Genomic DNA, 16077 nt, shown 5'->3' with positions numbered 1-16077 from the left:
CTCTCTAGAAAGGGAGAGAGAGAGAAAACTAGTCCGGGAAGTGGGCTACATGTGTCGGGGAAATAACGGGTTCCCAGGGGAAAGAGCGGGTATAGAGCGCGCAGATGCCGGAACCTTACCCCACTCCACACAATTGACTACTTATTAAGCGGATGTTGGTGATCTTTATTCTTATATTTGCATCAACAGGCCTTTGAAAGGCTTTCTAGTATTGCTCCTATTGGTTTCACCTCTATGTAGAAAAGAAAACCGACGATCTTTCCTCGTTTTCCGGTTCTATTAATCTTGCAAAAAAGAGCAATCAAAAGGGACCGAATCACCCAGAGATCATCAAATCATTTGATTCCTCTGCTTCTGTCATACCTCAAGTTCATGACAGTTAAACTCGAAAGCCGGTTTGACTTCGTTTTCGTCCTACTTCATGACTGGCACTACCTTAAAGCCGCACTACGCGGACAAGCCCTATAAATGGGTCAAGCAAGAGATTGAAGCCTCGGATCCTGAAAAAGATTATGAAAAGATTTGGAGGCTTTCAATCGAGTATACTGGGGGCGGTGCTTTCATCCAAAATATGATCTATGCCTTGACATTTCCAAACTTTATCGCCAACGAGTGGGGAGCCCAAGTCGTCTGGCGTGATGATGGAGGCAAAGTCCTCAGCCGCGCTACCGATAGAGTCAACGAAACACAATATCATAACTCTGTATGGTGGTTTTATGGACCGCATCATCCTGAGACCAAGAAATCCGCCCATACGATCAACAAGCGACACGAGTACTACACCCAAAAATATCCTGGAAGCTTTACCCATGAAATTGACTATACATATGTATTGTGCTTCTCTGCAATCTCGGTGCATCGGCTTCGACAGAGACTACGCCTTTCTGGCTTCGATGAGAAACAGAAGATTGCAGCCCATCGGTTCTGGAAAGAGATGTCCCACCTGTTCTTCGTCGAGGTTCCTGGGAATCCTCTTGAAGAATGGTTACCTCTCTCTGACTTTCCTGAAGACTGGAACGCCATGTATCGGTTCTGTGAAGATGTTGAAAATAACAACATGGAGCAAACAGAGAAAGGTCATCTGATTGCTGAAACCATATTCGACCAATTTGCATACCGGTTCTTCCCACCTAGTCTTCGCTCTCTGGGTCGAGCATTCCCCATCACTCTTTCACTTCCACAAACATTGAAGGCACACCAAATCCGACCAACCAATCCCATACTAGCAAGAATTATTATTTTTGTGGTAGGGACATTTATGTGGTTCATGGAAACATTTTTCCCTGATCCGAAGATCAGCTATCAGGAGTCCATTCGGCTTCAGACAGCGAAAGACAAAGCAAACTTCAATGCTCAAAAGAGAGACATGGATCGCAGATTCCCCGCGGTTTTCGGTGACAATCATCGGGCATCTCCGACTTTCTGTCCCTTCGCGATGAAATCTGAGAAGACTGCATAATATTGCCTAGGGTTTTACGTTCCTACCTCGAGGTCATCTATCTCTCATGTGCATTCAAATTGTTGTGTATACAAATTCTTTTTGGCCGTTTATATCTAGTGTCTCATATTCTCTCATATTCAGAGGTTCCCTTTCTCAATGTTCATTTCCTTTCATTGCAACCTTCAATTAGTTATACTCAACACTTGGTGGCCCTAGTAATAAGGGAATGAAGGATGTAGGACATTCGCGGAGGAAAATGTACAAATGCCCGCCTCTTAATGGTTGGCGGAATTTGGCGACTCAAATACAAGATGCATAGATGACAGCGCTTTCGAACAATTTACCCGAGCGCAGTCAAGATATTGTTGATTCGTATCGTCTTCAGTATCTATGTATTTCCTATGCCAAGTTATGTATCGACCAGTTTGTTGGGATCTACAATGTGTACTCCGCTTCTGGACTTTAGTGTACTGATAACATACTAACAGATGGTTCGTCACAAATGCGCACCGATAAGCCACGAACAACACACCAAAACTCATGTTGTCTTATCCCCAAGACTTGCTCTGTGCTTCTCCCCGTTCCTTCCCTTTTGGTAAGTTGAATTGAGTTTCAGGCTATCCTTGTATATGACGTGCGTCCTATCGTTTATTCCCCGCCATGTGTAATCCTAGCCGGGTTTCTCAATTGGGAAGTAAGATAGAGCAGCATACCAACCCCACAAAGCTCGTGTTGTGTAAATTTGCAGTTCTGTTGGTATTAGGGTATTGGGGGCTTTTGAAAGATACTTCTTGATCCGTGATCATCAGTCAGTCGCCGAATTTGGCTGTTGAGGGGAGTGGGGAGATATTTGGTCATTGAAGTGATGCAATCCTGAGGTTGTACGAGTGACAATGATTCCCTCTACGCGAGTATATCTTTCAAAGCATAAATTGGAGTTAGTCTGCGAGTAATAACTACATATAGCTCAAGGTACCCCCGTAGTCTGTCTTTGTGTAAATTGTTATGGTCCTTTTGAACCTTTTCGTCAAATATTAGACCGACCGCAATGATTGCTTCTACTATTGGTTTCCTCGCTCTCTCGAGCCTGGTGGCAGCACATGGGGACCATAGCCAGACCCCTTTGGCCGGACCACACCCAGGGCTGTGGTATAACACTCTTCCCGGTGATGGAGGTACACAAGTATGAAACAAGCTGTCAATCTTGCTCGACAAAAGGCTGATTACCTCTTCAATCTTTTCTAGGCCGACTCAGTGTTCTCCGGAATCTCGACTTTTGGTCGTCTACCCTACTTCCCATGTCTCTCAAGTGAATCTGAGAAATACGACATTGCCTTCCTAGGTAATCACTTGAAATCTATGACCTAGTTGTTGAGCATAGGACTTATTTACTTACAGGTGCTCCATTTGATACTGGTACTTCTTACCGACCCGGTGCACGTTTCGGACCAAGCGGTATCAGACAAGGCTCTCGTCGTCTCAATCTCTAGTACGTTTCAACCAAGCTCAACACTTGCATACATGCTTCGGTTGCGTCAATACTTTTTACTGACTATGGAACTACAGTGGCGGTTACAACGTACCCCTCCAATCGAACCCCTTCACCAGCGAACTAAGAATCATGGACTGCGGTGATGTCCCTGTGACATCCTACGACAACGCATGGGCGATTCAACAGATCGAGGAAGGACACAACAGCATTCTCATGCGCAAGCCTTTCACCAACGCGGACAAGGTAGGGCTCTCACGGGCTGGCAAGACGCTGCCTCGCGTTATTACTCTGGGAGGAGACCATACCATCACGTTGCCTCTGCTGCGGAGCATCAACAAGGCCTATGGCCCTGTGACAGTGATTCATTTCGATAGTCACTTGTGAGTTACGATACACTTGAAACTGTGCGCTATGGTGACTGACGATTTTGATGTCCAGGGACTCTTGGAAGCCCAAAGTTTTCGGTGGATCCCCGAGCCAGGTTGCTGCCATCAACCACGGGACTTATTTCTACCATGCGGCGATGGAGGGTCTGTTGAGGAACGACACCAACATCCACGCTGGTATTCGCACAACCCTGTCCGGTCCTTCAGATTATGAAAATGATGGATATTGTGGATTTGAGATTGTTGAGGCTCGTGAGATCGATACAATTGGTATTTCGAGCCTGCGATCTTTCCATCGTGACCTGCTAATAGGGTTGTCATAGGTACGGATGGCATCATCAAGAAGATTCGGGACCGTGTTGGAACTGAACACCCGGTCTATCTCTCCATCGATATCGACACTCTGGACCCAGCATGTAAGTGACTCAACATATTCCTTCGTGGGGCTTTCGTTTACTAACAACCCAATTCGACAGTCGCCCCGGCCACTGGAACGCCCGAGACCGGCGGCTGGTCCACACGCGAGCTACGAACCATCATCCGCGGCCTTGACGGATTGAACTTCATTGGTGCGGATATTGTCGAAGTCGCACCAGCATATGACACCAATGCCGAGCTCTCAACTATGTAAGTAATTTCATATCAAAATGAGGAAGGAATGCGGCGGAGCTTGGCTAACGGACCGCAGGGCGGCTGCGGATGTCTTGTATGAGGTTCTCACCATGATGGTGAAGATGGGGCCACTTTCCATTGGCGAGAAACATGAGCTGTAAAGCCAATCTATTCTGAATGGGACCATGGAATGTAGATGTGTCTGCATTCCATGGCGCTTGATGGGTATTCGGGTGAGGTGGGTGGTCCCGAGGCGTATCGCAAGGGGAGGTGTTGATTGAGAAATATGTACAGCAAGATCCAAATCGGGGCATCCGGTCGATCGGGTCTGAAATGATCGAATCCAGGCTTCATAGTTTCTCGCGTGGAATAGCTACCCAAGATAAACATGGAATGTGGAGCACGATCGAATATTTGAAGAACAATGTGTTAAAAGCCGAGGAGACGAAATATGAATGATTAGCCTACCCTCTGCACATTTGAGCAGTAGAATCAAGAGACACGGTAGCAAAAGGGACCGAACAATTGGGTGGTTCACAATATTAGGCTCAAGGTAGGGAGATCTTGAAAGTATGGTAGATCCGGAAGAATGTGGCGTGGCTATCAAGCCCCGCATCGCGAGAGGTACTGGAGCATTCGCCCCGCCTTCAGCTCAATCTTCAACCAAATTTAGCTGATCTTCAAATGAATTAATTTGCGTGTATATCTCGTTCACTATCAAAATAAATTTAAACAAGCACTAGCTGGAAACCATCTATTTGAAACCCGAGCACGAACTGCCGAGTCTGGACCGCCGAAGAACTCGAGAACGGCTCGGGGGGCAAGTCTAGGCTTTCGAAATAACATCAAACCCTGAAGCGTGTAGTGGGCCTTTGAGAATGCGGCTGCTTCGGACGCGATTCAACAAAGAGTCGGGACGAGTCTGGGCGCACCTGGAGGAACCGGGTTCGATCGTATCAGATCAGCTGGCTGAGTTGGAGTGGAGCGTCGCGTGGCGGCACAGGACGCTAGAGCGAGCATCTGAGAGTGTGCAAAAGGTGAGCTGGAAATGCACTCAAGAAACACATTCGATTCCACCATGTGTTTTAAGTATGAAGCAGTTCAACATCTTGGTAAGTTCACGGGAAGAGCTACCGGTTTGGTGAACCTTAGTGACAGTAGGGGTTCCAACGTTGGGCTAGCCAAGGGTATGAGAGAGTGGAGACGTGTCGAATTGCGATCGTTACTCCATGCCCTAAAACCCGGCTTGGTACAGTACAGGTCCTGAATTGTCGAGCTGGGTCGCAAGGCATCCACCGGGTTGCAGATGATAGGCCGGAATATTACTCATCCCAGCCATTTGTCTCCGTGCATACATTGGAACCATGCATGAACTCACGTTTAGCTGTCAATATATCGGATCTTAAGCTGAAGAGGATCATCATCAAAATCTGGGGCGCACAGTTCCTACGGAACCGTGTACCTCAATTTCCGGGCCATGTGGGACATGGGACCCCCTTTTTGATGTGCAACCTAGACGATAGGGGAATCTAGGCCATATCGACATGGGTGACACGAGCACTGAATCAATTCATCCAGAGTGGGTCTCAGGAGAAATTGCCAGTTTGGAGCAAGGCCGTTCTGACTGTCTCCATCCGCGGGCAACGATCGGCATTCGGAAGCCCAGCCTTTCGACCTGGAGAGTGACATTAGAACCGACAGGGTATGTTGTAGCGGAGATCAGAATTCCATTTGATTGATCCACTCTGATAACCTAAATCGGTCAAACCTGAAACAAACGTTGTGAACGGCTGTGTAGTGTAAGCGGTTGGAACGCGTGGAGGTTCCGGGGGATTAATTATGTCCGAGTTGAACTCGGCACGGACAATAGGCAGGAACAGACAGGAACAGACAGGAATAGACAGGAATAGACGGGAATAGATCCATTCATGGGTTCAACGAACCGTGGAACGGTAGAGCAATAGTCAGCGGGAAGGAGACTTGAAGTAGTCAAAAAGTAGTAAAAAAGGACCCCTGAGCCCCTCGCTTGGCCAATGGCCCCATCGGGTTCCACTGAGAGCAACGCGCACCGAATGCTCCTTCATCTTAATCGCTGCTAAACCAAACTCGGATTTAGGGTGCACGGGCTCTACTCCAGAGGTTGTTCTCCCTTTTTTCCCCTGGTTCTTCATTGTTGTCATCACATCTTGACTTGTCGGAGAGTCAACGATCTCCAGGTATGTGGATTGCGATTCCCTTATCGGTGTTGCGATGTTCATTATCACTTCACCCGCGAAGACAGAAAAAAAAAAAAAAAAACTTAAAAGGGGTCGAGAAAACTGACTATTGCACTCTCCACAATTCTAGACAATTGCTTCGCCATCACACATGCCATTCTCAACCAACTCTCGCTATCCCTGATCACCGTCCTTTTCTCCCACCAGGCGTGGTTTCTCCTAGGGAGATGACCGTCTCACCGCCAGCGTCGCCCACGGGGCCTGCCCCGCGACCCATCAGCGCGGTGATGCGCACGCCGCGCAGTAATAGTCGATTAAGTATGAGCAGCAGACAAGGTGGCAGCCGAGCCTCTGATGAAGATGGCAAGACCGCAGTCAAAGTCGGTACGTGGTTCCTTTTCCAATACATCCGGACTGGTTGTTATGCGCACACGCCGTGACACCGTCCGACAGAACATATATCTCTCTATGCCCGGATGATGGATGACCGATGGCGGCCTACTGACTTGCGCAATAGCTGTTCGAGTGCGACCACCCCTGAAGCCCACCGACCCCGGTTACGAATTAATTCCCCAGCGATTTCAACGATCCATGGTTCACGTTACGGCTTCGACCAGCTTGGCTGTGGATGTTCCTCAGGGCCGCAAACTCTTTGTTTTCGATCGCGTTTTCCCCGAGACCGTGGATCAGGACGGAATTTGGGAATACCTGAGCGACAGCGTCAATTCGTTCGTGCAAGGTTACAATGTTTCCATTCTCGCCTACGGCCAGTCCGGTGCGGGAAAATCATACACCATGGGCACAGCTGGCCCCAATGAACAGGGTCATTCCGAGGCGAACGGTGACTTTCCCCTCACATGTTTGCGACGAAGATGAACTAATCGCGATTTCTATTATCTAGGTATCATCCCCCGCGCTGCACAGGCCTTGTTCGAGAAGCTAGACGGCCCCAAACACAACCGCAACGGATCCACCTCGACCGGTCTCCGAACACCTCAGAGATATTCTATGAGTTCTGCATCTAGTTTCAACAAGCATATCGCCGAAAAGAATTGGCAAATGAAGGCGACCTATGTTGAGGTACGAATCGTCTCAAATTGCTGTGGCGGAAGATCTAACATTCTTTCTCCAGATTTATAACGAACAGCTTCGGGATTTGCTGCTTCCCGACTCCACACCCGCCAGCGATCGCGGTAGCGTCGCCATCCGCGAAGACACTAAAGGCCGCATCCTTTTGACCGGTCTGCACCAAGTCAACATCAACTCCTATGAGGACCTGGTTGGGGCTCTAAACTTTGGTTCTGCCATTCGTCAGACCGATTCCACCGCCATCAACGCCAAGTCATCTCGTTCCCATGCAGTCTTCAGCTTAAACCTCGTCCAGCGCAAATCTTCTGGCCCGGCAGCTTCTTCTCCCAAAGAAAAGCGCATGTCCATGCCTGTGGACTCGTTCTGTAACGGTGACTCATTTACCGTCGATAGCAAGCTGCACTTTGTGGATTTGGCAGGTAGCGAACGTATGAAGAACACCGGTGCTTCCGGTGAACGTGCGCGCGAGGGTATTTCTATTAATGCCGGTCTCGCGGCTCTTGGAAAAGTCATTTCACAACTATCCTCCCGCCAGTCCGGTTCTCACGTTTCTTACCGTGACTCGAGACTCACCCGTCTGCTTCAGGATTCTCTAGGCGGCAATGCCATTACATATATGATTGCTTGCGTGACCCCTGCCGAGTTCCATCTGAGTGAGACCCTCAACACTGTTCAGTACGCTCAGCGCGCCCGAGCGATCCAGAGCAAACCCCGAATCCAGCAGATCGCAGACGAAGGCGACAAGCAAGCCTTGATTGAACGACTGAAGGCCGAGGTGGCCTTCCTTCGGCAACAGATCCGCAACTCCGAAGGCTCGGAACGCCGCGACGCCTCTTCCGCTGAGCGCAATGAGCGCAAGAACGAACGCGAAATTAAGCTCCAGAACCAGCTGTTGGACGCTCAGGAGAGTTACAATGCTCTCAGTCAACGTCATACGAAGCTGATTTCGACCCTCGCCAATGACTCCGAGGCGGCCAATAGCGTGGCTGACGATGCGGCCGCTGAAGTGGGCGTGAGTTCGATTGAGCGAATGCAGCGATCAAAGTCGTTTGCAGAGTCTGTGGAGCAAGTGGTAATTGAATATGAAAAGACTATCCAAAGCCTTGAGGCTTCCCTGTCTGACACCCGCTCTTCCCTGGCCACCTCTGAAAGCACCCTTTTGGAGCGCGAGACTAAGTGCACTTATGTTGAGGCTGTCAACCAACAACTTCAGTCTCGTGTGCAGAAACTTTTGGATCGTGATGTCAGCAATGAGACTTACCTGCACGAGCTGGAGTCAAAACTTGACGGTGCCTCTACTGGCGAGGAGAAGCATGCAGCTATTGTGACCGAGCTGCGCAAGGAGCTCACCCGTGCTCGCGAGAACGAGGCGGGCTGCGAGGAATACATTTCCACATTAGAAGACCGACTTGCAGAGGCTGACCAGGATATGGAGCTGATGCAGCGCGAGGTCCTCCGTTTGGAGCATGTTATTCAGCGCCAGCGAGGCCTTGGAACTCTTGATCACCTACTCCATGACCTGGACCAGCGTCGCCAAAATGGCGAAGACTACGATGGCACCAATGGAGTCGACCCATCTTCCCCGACTCCTATCAGGCCCCCGCAGTTCCACCGACACACACCCTCTTTGAATGTCCTGAACGAAGCCACCGAGACCGCCATCCCCGAATCAGACGAAGATCTCGGAGAGCCGATCCCAGAGGAGGAAGATGAGGTTGTTGAAGCTGCCGAGAAGACCCCTGATGTACCTGGTGATGATTTGCAGGTGCTGCAGACTGTAACCAGCAAGCTTGAGGCTCGGCGCTCTCAATCTATGTATGAAGAACCGCTTCACAGCCCAGCCCAGTCCAAGTTTGTTGCCGACAAGCTTGAAACTGTTACCCAGGAGCTCTTCGATCTGCGCATGAATCACGAGACTACTCTAAACGAGTTTGAGACTCTCGAGTCCAAGTACGAAGAAGCGTTGAAGGCACTGGCCGAGCTGCGCCAGGACAAACTCGATGAAGCCCGCCACCCTGATACCCAGAGCAATGCTTCTCGGCCCGTGTCTTTTTTAGACCACGGGCTCGCTCTGAACACGAGATCTGGAGCACAACACTCATTCTCGCAGTCGCTCTCCTCGGAATTGTCCTCGGCCGGGGAATCAGCTGTATTGCGCGACTCCTCTGAAATTAAGGCAGAGACTCCTATCACCCCTGTCGCTTCCTCTACCCCGTTCCAGTCTGATGAGGACACCGAGAAGATGCGCAAAGCCCTTGCTGAGCACCAGGAAAGCGCCGATCTTATGAGACAGAAATATGCCGAACTTGAAGCTGAGCACGAGGCCATTCTTGGAATCGTCGAGAAGCTCAAGGCCGAAGCCGAGGTCCAGCGCACCAGGACTAGCTCTCCCACCACTCCTGGTTTCAAGATGATTCGCCGTATGACCAGCCAGAATCTCCTTTCTGGCGTCGACCGTGCTCACCGTTCGCTTACCGCACTACGCAATCTGGCGAACGAGGAGCTTGCCAGCCGTCCCGAAATTCTTCAGAACTTTGAGGTCCACCTCGATGCCACCATGCACGAATTGTCAACTCGCATGGAGCGTCTTCAGTCGATGGAGGCCGAGAACCAAGCTGTGAAGAAGGAGATGGAGATGAAGGCCACCATTATCTCCGGTCTCACTCGCGAACGATCTAGCATGCAAGGCACATCTTCAATGGACATGGCTATGGTGTCTCAGCTGCGTGACCAGGTCGTCGGCCAGGAGATCCAGATTAACGAGCTCCGGGCTGCCCACGAGGCCCGTGAGCATCAGCTCCTGGCTGCTATTGAGAACCTGAACAGTCTTTTGAAGAGCCAAGAGATTGCTACGAAGGCCATGGATGCTGGCGCTGAAGAGCAGGACAAGAAGATTAACGCTCTACAGGGCGAGCTTGACCAGTGGAAGAGCAAGCACCAAAGCGCTTTGGAGTCTGTGCAGACATCGGAGAAGCAACTCACCACCACCCTTATTGAACTTGAAAGTGCGCTTGCGTCTGTTGAGACCATGCGCGCAGAGCGAGCCAACTCGGGTGACGCTTCGGCCGACAAGGAAGCCGCTGCAGAGGCTCTTGAGAGTGAGCGTGCCAAGCAGCAGGAGCTCGTTGATGGCCTGAAGAAGGACATTGATGAGCACAAGACGACTATTGCCGCTCAGCTCGCAACAATTGCTGGCCTTGAGAAGTCTCATTCCGATGCTAAAGAACAGCTGTCTGCACAGCTCACTTCCAAAGAGGTTGGCAGCGACTCCGCTGACACCCACAGCGCCCACATTGCCAAACTCGAGCAGGAAATCTCGACCCACAGAACTGCTATTGACTCACACAAAACAGACTTGGGTTTGCTCCAGGACACTCACAAGCGCGAGCTGGCTGAGCTGGAGGAGCGCACTAAGGCGGCTGTCAAAGCTGAGCAGGAGTCCCGTCTTGCCGAGAAGGATGCCGAGCACGATAAGTCGATGGCTGCTTTGCAAAAGAAATTGCCGAGTCTCGCGATGAGTTGGTGAAGCTGCTTGGTGCAGTTTCAAATATTCTCAACTCGGAAGTCACTGCCGAGACGATGGCAGACCAGATCCAGGATGTTCTGGCCCAGAAGCAACACTTCTCTGAGAAGTATGCGGAGCTGATGGACACCAACGAGAGTCTGCGTAAGCATCTCGAAAGTGCCAATGTAGAGGAATTGGCAAATAAGAACTCCGTCCAGGACGCCAAGGTTAATGAGCTGGCTCTCTTGGTTGCTACCCTGGAGGATTCTCTTCGTCAAAAGGACGAGCAGGTGAAGAAGAAGGAAACCTTGGTGGAGGAGATTACCGCCGAGAAGGAGAAGAGTATCCGCTTGGTAGAGGAGCTCGAGGAGCAAATCACCAGCAGCTTCGATCAGCACCACAATCGTCTTTCTGTTATCCAGCAAGAGCGTGACCAGGCCCTCGAGGATGCGAAGGCCAGGATCATCGCCCTCGAGTCAGACATTGAGACCTACCAGATGCGAATCGAGCAGCTTGACCTTCAACTCAAGAACAGTGGCGGCCATGATGGCTCCCACGACCGCAGCAGTTCGATGACATCGAACCTCCGCAAGAGCTCATCCGCCGCATCTCTCCCCTCGCCGCCCCCGGCCATTCCCCTTCCTCCCCTCCCGACCATCGCTTCCAACGGTAGTGTGTCCCCACCCAGCTCTCGCCACGCCAGCAAGGAGCTGGTGAATGCGCAGATTGTCGAAGACCAAGAAGCTCGTATCCGCACCATTGAGAAGCACCTGTACGCCGAGAAGCAGCTGACGGCCACCCTCGAGGAGGCACTCGGCGATCTGGAGGCTCAAAGCAGTAAGGTCAAGACCGACTGCGAGTCCTGGAAGAAGAAGGCCTGGCAATTCGAGGACGAACTGTCCACTCTTCGCAAGGAGCGCAACTCCGCCCGACTGTCTCTCCAGGCTGTTGAGGAGGAGCGCAGTGCTCGTAAAGAAGCCGAGGCTGCTCGCGCCCAGCTGGAAGAGCGAATGAACGCCCTCAACAAGAAAAAGAAAAAGAGCACGCTCAACTGCTTCTAATCTTGTGTCCATTTTCTTTTCTCCATTTGCGAATCTCCCACAAAAAGCGTGTCGCTGTCGCTACCGTTTCCCCTCGATATGTACACTTTTGTCCGTTGATTTTTTCTATCTACTTGTTTCATACCCTTTTTTTTTCCTTTTCATTTACGCCCATGCAACTACCCGACACTCCTGTATTATGACATACGCTTTTAACCCTTCGTCGTCTCTTCGATACCTCTTTTGCCTTTCTCCACTTGTGCTATAGTCAACCCTTGATGAACATGTCTTTTTCTTTTCTTTTCACATATTCTTTGGTCTCATTTCTTGCCCACAGCACGAACAAACCCTGAGGACTGGTAGATTTAGAATCTCTCTTGAAATCTCCACTGTATATTTTTTGTCTCCGTTAGCTTTCTTTAGATTGGCGCAAATGTCTACACCCCGGTGGAAGTCTCTTCATTTCTATTCCCTCGCTTCATATTGAACGGCAACCTTGGAACACTTTTTCCGTCTTCCAAGTAGCGGGTCTGGTCGACCTGGAGACCTTCCTTACACGCTCAAGTATCTAAACAAACTTATTGAAATGGAATTTGATTGAACTTCAAACACGTAAGTATGCTCAAGTACATGACAAGAGGCTGGGAATTATTGCGCAAAGGCATCTTACAGCTTCCATGTCCAGGCTTTCCCGGCCGCGCCGGTGATTCTCACCCAGAGAGTTGCCATACTAGCTGCGAAGAGCAACACTCCAACTGTGATGGTTGCTCTCTCGTAGTTGAAAGGAGCAGACAGAGCCGACTGCCCGGGCAACAACAGTCCGGTCAATGGTGTTCCAACAAGCGCACCCATGCCTCGAATGAGATACAGAGCGCCGTTTACCGAAGTAAAGTGCTGGACGCCGAATAACTCAATCAGACTCGCAGGGAACAAGGCAATATAGGCACTACCAAAGCACCCATAAGCGATCGTGAACATGATAAACAAGCCGTCAGCAGAAGTTTGCGAGACAGTAGTCCCCGCAAAAGTAGCAGGCAACCAAAACGCAAAGACCACCACCGAACTCATAATCGTCGTGAAAAGCAGCACGTTCAACCTCCCAAGCTTATCCGCTGCATAACCCACAGCAATTCGCGACACAAAGTTCGACGCATTGCTAATCGTAATAAAATTATCCCCCATAGTATCACTATAACCCAACGATCGCGCAAACGCCGCATAAAAGAACAACGGCGTCGCATATCCAGCCGACTGCAAAAAACAGCCCAGCGCCTGCGCAACAAACTTCTTCGACTTGGCCACCTGCCAATTCACAAGCGGCACCTTAAGCCAACCCGTCGTCTTCGACAGCCCAGCAACCTGTCCCCGCACCTTCGCTTTGAAATTCGGCTCCCACCTTAACGCAAAGCCCGCCAACGGCACAAACAACACAACCAAACAACCCGAGATCCGCAACGCATTTCGAAATCCGATCGACGAGGTAATAGCCCTTAACACAGGCGGCCAGATCATAGCTCCGCACGCTGAGCCGGAAATCACTATCCCCATCGCTAGACCACGGCGTTTATCGAACCAGGTCGGGGCAACGGACATTGTCGGCACGTATGCCATACAAGTGCCCAGTCCGACGAGAAGACCTTGCGTCAGAACGAATTCCCACACATACTCGCTTAGACTGGCGAGGATGCAGCCAAGTCCGAAGACTACGCCGCCGACCATGATGACAGGTTGGGGACCGTAGATTTTCGCCCAGGTCATGATGAAGGGCCCGCCCATGGACATGATTGCTATGGCTAGCGTGCCGATTAAACTGATAATTGAGGATGAGGTCCCCGTGAATGGAGTGTTGGGTTCTTTGGCCATTTCTTCGTAGATGGCTTGGTATACACCGTAGGTGAATATGATGGCGCAGGTCATGAACATGGTTATGAAGCCTGCGGTGACGATCATCACCTGGCGGCTAGATTGGGGTGTTAGTTTGTGAATTATGCTTGATGGTTGATGTTTGGCGGTGGACTGAGCATCGAGTTGATTTTTCATGTCATGTTTTTGGATCTTGAACTTACAGTACTGTTGGCTTTGGGAGCTCATCTTCAGATGGTGGCGCCTGGGCGACTTCGCGTTCGCCCGCGTTACTGGCTTCAGGCCTTCTTTCTTCGTCTTTCATCTTGTCAGACTGTGAGGGTTTTGTACAAGACAGAGAAAGAATGGATTTATCTTGCCAGGGGAAGAAACCCCCACGGCGTTAACGGGGTTCTAGTCCGTTGAGTTGAGTGGATGGTCTAGGTTCTGGTTCTCCACAGCTTTTATCTGATCCAGGTGCCCCGGGTTTTCAGGGTTCAATGTTGCGAGATGTACGCGGGGGAAGCTTCTCTCATTTTCATTTTCTTTCAACTTCGGTTCAGTTGCGTCCCTTCATTTTATGCGCAGTCGGCAGTCGGAGTTGCGACAATTGGGGTAAGTTCGGCTCAGGAAATACCCACCGGCAGATATTTGTTGTGCCGGTATCCGAGAGGAATAGCAGTGATAAGACAGCCGGGGTAAAGAAAGTTCATCAACTTCTAAGCTCAATAACATCAAAGCTATGAACTATAGACCAGTAGATTAGCAAAGAACAATCGAAGGCCTCAGGTTGTACACGAACGGAGCCTCGTCATGTGATGACGTACCCCACGTGTCTTTATCGCAGTCAACAGCTTGTCGATTGTCGATTGTCGATTGTCAACTCATGCAACATGTCGGGTCTCGCGCCCTCTAATGTGGTCATTATCCACCCCGATCTGGGAATCGGTGGTGCTGAGCGTTTGATCATTGATGTCGCTCTGGCCCTGCAGAACCGCGGCCACCGTGTGACGATCTACACCTCTTACCGCGACAAAGCTCACTGCTTCGACGAGGCGCGCGATGGCACCCTCGACGTTCGTGTTCGCGGGAACACGATTTTCCCTGCTCATATATTCGGTCGCCTGCACATCCTAATGGCATCCCTGCGCCAGCTACATTTAACATGGTCGCTACTTACAGAGCTCGAGTCACGCGATGAACCAAGTCAGTTGAAGGACCAATCGGGGGATGTCCGAGATGATATCTTCATTGTTGACCAGCTGCCCGCCTGCGTACCCATCCTCAAGGCCTTTGGTCAGCCGCGAAAATCTCGAACTCAACGAACTCTCTTCTACTGCCACTTCCCCGACCAATTGCTCGCGCGCCGCAATGAAGGCGGCTCTCTCCTCCGGCTTGCGAAGCTACTATACCGATTTCCGTTTGATTGGTTTGAGGGGTGGGCGATGAGTGCGTCGGATCGTGTCGTTGCAAACTCCAATTTCTCAAAGGGCGTCGTGAAATCGGTGTTTGGGGCCGAGAAGCTCGGTGATGTGGAGGTCGTCTACCCGTGTGTCGATACAAACACTGGCCTTGGGGCACCAGAGACCAAACCCGCGGATGCGCTCTGGGGTGGAAAGAAGATCTTGCTGAGTGTCAATCGCTTCGAGCGGAAGAAGGATATGGCATTGGCGATTCGCGCTTACAATGGACTTGGCACGGAAAAGAGGCGAGGGACACGGTTGGTGATCGCTGGTAAGTGAGCGATGTGCGATGGTGGCTTCTCTATAATTTCTAATTGGAATTCTTCACAGGCGGTTACGACAACCGAGTCCAAGAAAACGTCCAATACCACCAGGAGCTCGATGATCTTGCAAAGAGCTTCGGTCTTGAGACTGCAACCGCGAAGACGGTTCTGTCGGCGCTTTCTATCCCCGATAGCATCGAAGTCCTCTTCCTCCTCTCGGTCCCAACTACCTTCAAGAACACGCTCTTGGCTCAATCCAAGCTTCTTCTTTACACTCCGATCAACGAGCATTTTGGTATCGTACCTGTCGAGGCGATGCTTGCGGGTCTTCCTGTTCTAGCGTCTAATACCGGTGGTCCATTGGAAACAATTGTCGAAGGTGAAACGGGCTGGCTCCGGGACGCACATGCAGTTGACGAGTGGACAGCCGTTATGGACAAGGTGCTCTACGGAATGAGTCAAAAAGATATTGACAGGATGGCTGCAGCCGGCAAAGAGAGAGCGGAACAGGAGTTTTCGCTCACTGCCATGGGCGACCGACTGGAGGAGGAGATCTCGACCATGTTGACAGCCGAGAGGCGTCCCTTCCACGGCTGGCAGCAAGTCCTAGCCATGCTGGCTCTTGCTGGGGCCCTCCTAGCAGTAATTGCTGCACTTTTACTTCGTGCATTGTATTCTAGCTACTACGATCAATAAAATACCCCCTCGATTACTTCTCACTTCATCCC

General features: G+C 50.7%; 5 protein-coding genes across 5 annotated transcripts; 4 read left to right on the top strand and 1 right to left on the bottom strand.

The window, feature by feature from the left end:
* Positions 1-421: 421 nt before the first annotated feature.
* On the top strand, positions 422-1459 carry N7443_002247 (uncharacterized protein; the record flags this gene model as incomplete). The annotated part of the gene is made up of 1 exon (XM_056882303.1): positions 422-1459. One exon carries the CDS (start codon positions 422-424, stop codon positions 1457-1459), a length of 1038 nt encoding a protein of 345 aa, XP_056744144.1.
* A 1030-nt stretch (positions 1460-2489) lies between these two features.
* On the top strand, positions 2490-4092 carry N7443_002246 (agmatinase; the record flags this gene model as incomplete). The annotated part of the gene is made up of 8 exons (XM_056882302.1): positions 2490-2624; positions 2687-2783; positions 2840-2930; positions 3008-3313; positions 3372-3589; positions 3643-3735; positions 3796-3946; positions 4008-4092. 8 exons carry the CDS (start codon positions 2490-2492, stop codon positions 4090-4092), a joined length of 1176 nt encoding a protein of 391 aa, XP_056744143.1.
* A 2282-nt stretch (positions 4093-6374) lies between these two features.
* Positions 6375-11802, top strand: N7443_002245 (uncharacterized protein; the record flags this gene model as incomplete). Its single annotated transcript, XM_056882301.1, has 5 exons — positions 6375-6531; positions 6665-6988; positions 7049-7227; positions 7280-10754; positions 10802-11802. The coding sequence occupies 5 exons, from the start codon at positions 6375-6377 to the stop codon at positions 11800-11802; spliced, it is 5136 nt and encodes a 1711-aa protein (XP_056744142.1).
* Positions 11803-12447: 645 nt separating this feature from the next.
* N7443_002244 (uncharacterized protein) lies at positions 12448-13948 on the bottom strand (the record flags this gene model as incomplete). Its single annotated transcript, XM_056882300.1, has 2 exons — positions 12448-13741; positions 13848-13948. 2 exons carry the CDS (start codon positions 13946-13948, stop codon positions 12448-12450), a joined length of 1395 nt encoding a protein of 464 aa, XP_056744141.1.
* A 568-nt stretch (positions 13949-14516) lies between these two features.
* N7443_002243 (GDP-Man:Man(1)GlcNAc(2)-PP-dolichol alpha-1,3-mannosyltransferase) lies at positions 14517-16045 on the top strand (the record flags this gene model as incomplete). The annotated part of the gene is made up of 2 exons (XM_056882299.1): positions 14517-15357; positions 15417-16045. The coding sequence occupies 2 exons, from the start codon at positions 14517-14519 to the stop codon at positions 16043-16045; spliced, it is 1470 nt and encodes a 489-aa protein (XP_056744140.1).
* Positions 16046-16077: the final 32 nt, after the last annotated feature.

Source organism: Penicillium atrosanguineum, assembly GCF_028827265.1.
Source record: "Penicillium atrosanguineum strain IBT 20685 chromosome Unknown utg000002l_segment0_segment0, whole genome shotgun sequence".
In the NCBI taxonomy this organism is placed as follows: domain Eukaryota; kingdom Fungi; phylum Ascomycota; class Eurotiomycetes; order Eurotiales; family Aspergillaceae; genus Penicillium; species Penicillium atrosanguineum.
This window is presented reverse-complemented; position numbering and strand designations above follow the sequence as displayed.